The following is a 7,339-nucleotide window of genomic DNA, read 5'->3' as shown; positions in this document are numbered from 1 at the left end:
CACATTATCGTATCGGTAGATGATGTAGTTTTAGACAGGAAGTTCGTCAAATAATCATCATTTTGATGATTAAATTGTATGTTTTAATTATCAGAACAAGACATGTGGATGAATAGTAAAGTTAAATATTGTTATTTAACAAACTTATACAAACCGCATCAGCTTTAGATCATAAATTTACGGCGGATAGAAGATGGTGATGCTGTGAGACGTCAAAATGAGATAAAGTGTTTAGTTTCCTAGGAACAAATGCAAGCATTCCTCCCTCATTTTACTTTTAGAATAGCCAAATATTTTACATATGAATGTGTTATGTTCTGATTTTGCAGGACCTCTTTCACTATTCTATATTCTGAATAGTTAGATATGTTTATATATCCATATGTTAGATTTTAAATTATGCAAATGTTCTCACTATTGTAAATTTAGAATTTATTTTGAGATTATTGGTGACCATGTCAAATGGGGTAATTGACTTATTAAGGATATCGATTGATTGGGCTCCTTTATTAAAGTATTTTAAGGTGAGGTGGTTAGCATTAAACATCTGTGGGAGCGGCGTAGCGAGTGAATATACTACGACACACTTTTCATCGAAGCATGATGCACTGCTGCTATTGGACTTATCATAAGTGGCAGTTGTAACACCCCTTATTAATAATAAAAGGAGATATTACTTAAACTCCATAAACCTGCAAACAGAGCACTAATATATTTCTAAACACGATTAAACAGTCCAAAATCTTCAAAATAATAATAAATCTCCAAACTTTCTAAACCAATAATATAAATGTAGAAATCTCTATTTAAATAATTAAGTTTAGATAATAATAAAATTTGAAATCCTAATCTATAAATGGGGTAACTCTCCATCACATAGTCCCAGACCCCCCTAAGCACCTGCCAAAAAAAGAATACGGCATGAGCCAAACGCCCAGTACGGATTTGGAATACAGTTTATAAAACAAGGGATCAGAAATAAATAATCACTAATTTATAATAAATCAACAATTTTAAAAATAAGTAAGGCCGAAATAACGAGGGGTTAGGATATTTTATATCGAGATCAGAAAAGATACAAATACACACATCATAGGGTACCTAGTGCGTGCAACAGAATGAATAACGTGTACGATATATGCAACGTCGTCATAAATCAAATCACAAATCAAACTCTGGGTGCACCCACGTATTCTCAACAAATATGAAATATGTAAAAGCTCCTCCCAAGAGCTAACAGAAGGATGCGTCGTGACCAATCACACTGTCACGAAAGTGTCATGTCACCGGTGCCGTAATGACATGGTTGTAGTAACCCTACAGCTGGTTAACTCGGTATACCATATATCACGCTAAGGGTCAAATTAAAAATAATATTTCTTGTAAAATTTAAAAATCACATGAGACAAATAATACAGATTTCAAAGCAGACGGTGTCATAAAATAATTTTAAAACCAATTTTGGGAGTCAAAATAACCAAACAATATTGACGGAGCGAATAAATATGAAATTCAACAAATCAGAGATATTTAATTTCTAAGAAGAAGAGTACTGAATAAAAATGGGACATAATCCATACCTCAAAACCTGTAACTAAATTTGCTAACGATACCCTCAACTTATCCGCTAATTTGTGGGCTCTTAATCTAAATCACAAAATATAGTTTCGTTAATGTGCATTCTTACTACATTCAATAATTAAACTCATCCCTCCTACCAAAATATTAATTATCTGTAACTTAGTTAACACTGGCTTGAACCACTTACCTGTACAAATTGCATCGAAGCTCCAGACTTTCTTTAATAACTACCTTAACTTTAATATTAAAACCAATATTATTGTTTCTAATAGAATTAATAATTAGGCAGAGTTCATTCACTTCAAAATATATAATATATTATTTTGGACTATACATAAACAACCCTACCACAAATTTGGTTAATTAAATATTAACATGTCATGCCTAATTTATTTAAATATTAAAAATTAAGATCTCATCTCTTTTAAAAATTAAGACATTAAAGTTTAACTAATCGGGACACCAACTAGCCTGGAAAATTATATTATAGTCTTGGAATCTCTATTTAGGTACAAAAACGAATCACATAATTGATGATAAGTAATAGCTTGAGACTTTATTGGCAATAATTGAACTAATTTATGAATATGGTTACCAAATCTTTTAAGAGCTTGAAAGCTAAAAGCAAATTAACCCTTTATTTTGCTCAGCTTCTTTTCCTTTTCGGTTCTCCGGCTCTATCTCTCTCCACTTCGTTTTAGTATTTTAATAAAACATAAATTTATTTAATTAAGGGTCATGTCAACTATATATAGGTTTTATAACTACTCCACCTTTTTAATATAATTACTACTTACTCGATTACAAAATCTTTTATAATTCTAATTCTAATTTAAATCAAATTCTTTATTATTATTATTATTATCATTATTTTTATTTTTATTTTTATTTTTATTTTTATTTTTATTTAAAATATTCAAAATTCGCATATATTACAGCATTATACTGTCTTGTGATTCCCATCAAAATTATTTATTTATTTGGTACTAACTTTTTGATATATTGATTGAGAGCATTCATATAAGACTAATGATTCAGATTTTTTTTATTGTATCATATTGTGTGCGTACAATAATAGTGTTGATACTTTTTTACTAGTTCTCATTCTTGTTGAGATTGAAATTGTCATTGAAGCCTCGTTTTCTCAATTACCAAAGATTTAATGATAAAGTATTAAAAATTATCAAAATCACTTTGTTATTATTAAAGTGAAGATTTCAGTTTTATTTGAAAAACCTGCAAATGTTTTGAGGCTTCCTAATGATGGTTTCAGGTTGATGTTCTTAACACACACAATATATATATATGGTATCAGAGCTACATTCAGTGAATGGCAAAAGAGAATACGATGGAGACAGCTAAAATTAAGGAGAATACAGTAGGTCTGAATTACCCGATGCTAACAAGAAGTAATTACACATCATGGTCGTTAAAGATGATAGTTTTTATGCAAGTTCATGGGGTATGGAGTGCAGTGGAGCCTAAAGGTGCTAAGGCCACGATAGAGGAGACGACAGACAAAACGACACTAGCTGTAATTTATCAGAGTACTCTAGAGGATATGTTACTCATAATTGTAGACACGCAAACAGCCAAAGAAGCATGGTATATGCTGAAAACATTATGTCTGGGATGAATCCTTGAATTCAGACGCTCAAGGATGACTTTGAGTCCTTGACTATGAAGGATACAGAACTGATAGATGATTTCTGCATGAGGTTAAATGGCCTAGTTACTAATATCCATACCTTAGGTGAGATAATAAAAGACAATTATGTGTTGAAGAAACATTTATGAGCTGTCCCTTCAAAGTTTCTACAAATTGCATCGGCGATTGAACAATTTGGTGACATACAAAAAATGACTGTGGATGAGGCACTTGGGTCTTTAAAGGCTCATGAAGAGAGGTTACGGGGACAAACTGAGGCTAGTGGTGGAAAACTCCTGTTAACTGAAGATGAGTGGTTGAAACAGGAGAACAATGAGGGTCAGCTATTACTCACTAAGGAGGAATGGGCAATGAGATCCAAGAAAATGGGGATAGACGTGTCTCAAGGTCAGAGAAATAGAGGAAGTATCTTGTATAATCCAAGGGAAGGAGGACGTGGAGGACGAGATAGAAATAAAGTACGAAGTTTTAACTGCAATATACTTGGTCACTATGCTGCGGAGTGCCGTAAATCACGACGTGATAAGGAACAAGGACCAGAAGTAAACCTAACATAAACTCATGACGACGAGCATGCACTGCTTATGTTAGAATGTGAAAATAAGGAGAGACCTCAATTGCTGCTAAATGAGGGAGATGTAGTACCAAAACTGAATTGGAGTGAAGGTAAGAAGGTCGAATTAAATGGTTGGTATTTGGATAATGGAGCTAGCAACCATATGATAGGCCAACACTCAAAATTTTTGAAATTGAATGAAAACATGACGGGGCAAGTCAGGTTTGGCGACAGATCGACAGTGGACATCAAAGGGAAAGGGTCAATAATGTTTAAATGTAAGAATGGGGAGGAGCTAGTCTTTCGAGAGGTATATTACATCCCCACTCTCTGTAATAATATCATAAGTATTGGGCAATTGTCAGAGAATGGATAATAAAATTATATTAAAGGGTGACCACCTATGGGTTTATGATGCGCAACAAAGGCTACTCATGAAAATCAGGAGATCTGCAAATAGGCTCTATAAGATTATTCTTGAAACAGGAAAATCAAAGTGTTTAATGACAAAAAATGAAGAAATAACATGGTTATGGCATGCACATCTTGGGCATATAAACTTTCAAGCGATGAGGCTGATGTCTGCAAATAAGATGGCATATGGTTTTCCACAGATAGTTGAACCTAAAGGAGTGTGTACTGGGTGTTTTCTGGCTAAACAAACAAGAAAATTATTTCCAAATCAGACAGATTTTCACGTGAAATATGCTTTGGAATTGATCCATGGGGACCTATGTGGTCCTATAACACCTGCCACACCAGCCGAAAACACGTATTTTCTTCTCTTGGTAGATGATTTTAGTCGAATCATGTGAATATTCATGTTGATCGGCAAAGATGAAGTGTTGGATGCATTTATTAAATTTCGAGTTCAAGTTGAAAAGGACTCGAAAACAAAAATACAGGTCTTGATAACTGATCAGGGAGGGGAATTTTGTTCAAAAATATTCAATTCATACTGCAATGACTCGGGCATCTCTCGATATTACACTGCTCCGTACTCCCCACAGCAGAACGATAGATGCCATCAAAACTATGGGGTGAAGCTGCTCGACATGCTGTTTATATAATCAACCGATTGCCAACACAAGCTCTATCCGGAAAGACTCCTTACGAAGTGTGGACTGAAAAGAAACCAGACCTTGGGCATATACGGGTTTTTGGTTATGTGGAATATATGAAAATACCTAGTGCATACATCACAAAACTTGATAATCGCAACAAAGCAGTGAATCACCTTGGAAAAGAACCATGAACTAAGGCGTATCGACTCTATGCCCCATATACTAACACTGTTCATATCAGTACGGATGTAATCTTTGAAGAGGTAAAAGGCTGGTCATGGGATGCTCAAAAGGAGGCACAAGATCAACGAGGACCATTTATTGTTCTCGGAACTCAGAGTACTGAAGAAAGAGACATAACAAATGGGGAGGATCCATCTACACAAAGAATTGACAGTATGGACAGCATGGATGGGTACCACACAGATTCTGCAATATCGAATGAGTTTCAGTCAAATACGATGTCACCAAGAGATACAAGTGTTGAAACTGAGCCCCGGAAATTTCGCTCATTAAGCGCAGTGTATGATGAAACTGAGGAGACTGAACTTGCAGATGAATTGATGTTATTAGGTGTGGAAGAACCAACTAATTATAGAGAGGCAACAATAGAGAAAGCATGGAAGGAAGCTATGATAATGGAGATTGACGCTATCGACAAAAACAATACCTGGAAACTTGTAGAATTACCAGTAGATTACAGAGCGATAGGATTAAAATGTATATACAAGTTAAAGCGTGATTCCAGTGGTCAGGTAATCAAAAATAAAACTAGGTTGGTCGCGAACGGTTATGTCCAGAAGTAGGGGATCGATTTTGAAGAGGTATTCGCTCCGGTAACGCGTTTGGAGACAGTAAGATTGTTCTTGGCGCTTGTAGCTAAAAATGGGTGAGAAGTCCATCACTTAGACGTTAAAACAACATTCCTTAATGGTGATTTACTGGAAACAGTGTATGTATGTCAAGCAAAAGGGTTTTTCAAAGAGAATCAAGAGCACATGGTCTATAAATTAATCAAAGCATTGTGTGGGCTACTTCAGGCCCCTCGGGCTTGGTATACAAAATTAAAAAAATTTCTGGAGTACATGGGTTTTGTTAAATGTCCTCTACTTCAGGCCCCTCGGGCTTGGTATACAAAATTAAAAAAATTTCTGGAGTACATGGGTTTTGTTAAATGTCCTAATGAGCATGATGTTTACACCAAAAGGGAGGTAGCTGGTTCTCTGATTGTTGGTTTATACATCGATGACTTATTGATAACTTGAACGAGCATGTCAATGATCAATGACTTCAAGTGTCAAATGAATAAGTAGTTCGATATGAGTGACCTTGGAAAATTGACTTATTATCTTGGCATCAAGATTAATTAAGAGAAGGGTTATACGGAGCTTAAACAGTCAGCATATGCAAGGAAATGGCTCGAGAGAGGTGGTATGGCAGGATGCAATCCAGTAAAGTATCCGATGGAGCCAAACATGTTGCTCTGCAAGGATGAGCAAGGGAAAGTTGTGGACCCTACTCAGTTTAAGTCCTTAGTGGGAGGACTGAGGTACCTCGTAAACACCCGTCCTGGTCTCGCATTTTAAGTTGGTATTATCAGTAGATACATGGAGCATCCAACAGTGGTCCATCAGAGTGCAGTCAAGCGCATATTATGGTATGTAAAGGGAACTATTGACTATCGGTTGGTATATTCACAAGGTTCAGGAAACTACCTCATGTCTGGATATTTCGACAGTGATTTGGCAGGGAATATTAAGGATTGAAGGAGTACGGGAGGCATAGATTTTTACTTGAACGAGAGTTTAATCACCTGGGTATCGTAAAAACAACGGTGTGTGGTGTTAAGCTCGTGTAAAGCTGAATTTATAGCAGCCACTGCTACAGGCTGCTAAGAAGTATGGCTCCGTAACTTGCATAGTCAGCTAACAGGTGGGAAACAAGGTCCTGTCACAATATATATTGACAACAAATCTGCTATCGATTTGGCAAAGAATCCGGTTTTTCATGGGCGTAGTAAGCATATTGACGTTCGTTATCATTTTATATGCGAACGTGTTGAATGGGGGGAGATTGTTATCAAGCATATAAGGACTGAAGATCAAAAATCAGATGTTTTGACCAAGGCAATAGCTATTGTGAAGTTCGAAAGAATGGGCGCATTATTGGGTGTCAAGAAGTTGCAGAAAGGAGTTTAGACCAAGGGGGAGCATGTTGGAATATAGTCTAAACTAAGTTAGAATAAATATGTTATTGTCAAGTTTTGTGGCTGTCAACACGTGTTATTTGCTTTTGAATGGCTCATGTTCAGTTTTAGAAATAGTAGGAGTGTTTTGAATAAGTGAAGTAGTGGTAGAGTCTTTGTAGGAGTAAGTTGCTATTTTTTAGCACGTAGTGTAGGTGGCTTATCTTCATATTCTCCCTTGTAACTCATTCCTTTTTATGTTCAGAAATATATAGTAGGATTTT

General features: G+C 35.6%; 1 protein-coding gene across 1 annotated transcript; it reads left to right on the top strand.

The window, feature by feature from the left end:
- Positions 1-4,827: 4,827 nt before the first annotated feature.
- LOC141701661 (uncharacterized) lies at positions 4,828-7,068 on the top strand. The gene is made up of 5 exons (XM_074505296.1): positions 4,828-4,952; positions 5,112-5,625; positions 5,986-6,081; positions 6,247-6,419; positions 6,792-7,068. The coding sequence occupies exons 1-5, from the start codon at positions 4,828-4,830 to the stop codon at positions 7,066-7,068; spliced, it is 1,185 nt and encodes a 394-aa protein (XP_074361397.1).
- The last annotated feature ends 271 nt before the right edge of the window (positions 7,069-7,339 follow it).

Source organism: Apium graveolens, unplaced genomic scaffold, assembly GCF_009905375.1.
Source record: "Apium graveolens cultivar Ventura unplaced genomic scaffold, ASM990537v1 ctg428, whole genome shotgun sequence".
In the NCBI taxonomy this organism is placed as follows: domain Eukaryota; kingdom Viridiplantae; phylum Streptophyta; class Magnoliopsida; order Apiales; family Apiaceae; genus Apium; species Apium graveolens.
The sequence above is the reverse complement of the archived record's forward strand: the minus strand, read 5'-3'. Positions and strand labels throughout refer to the sequence as shown.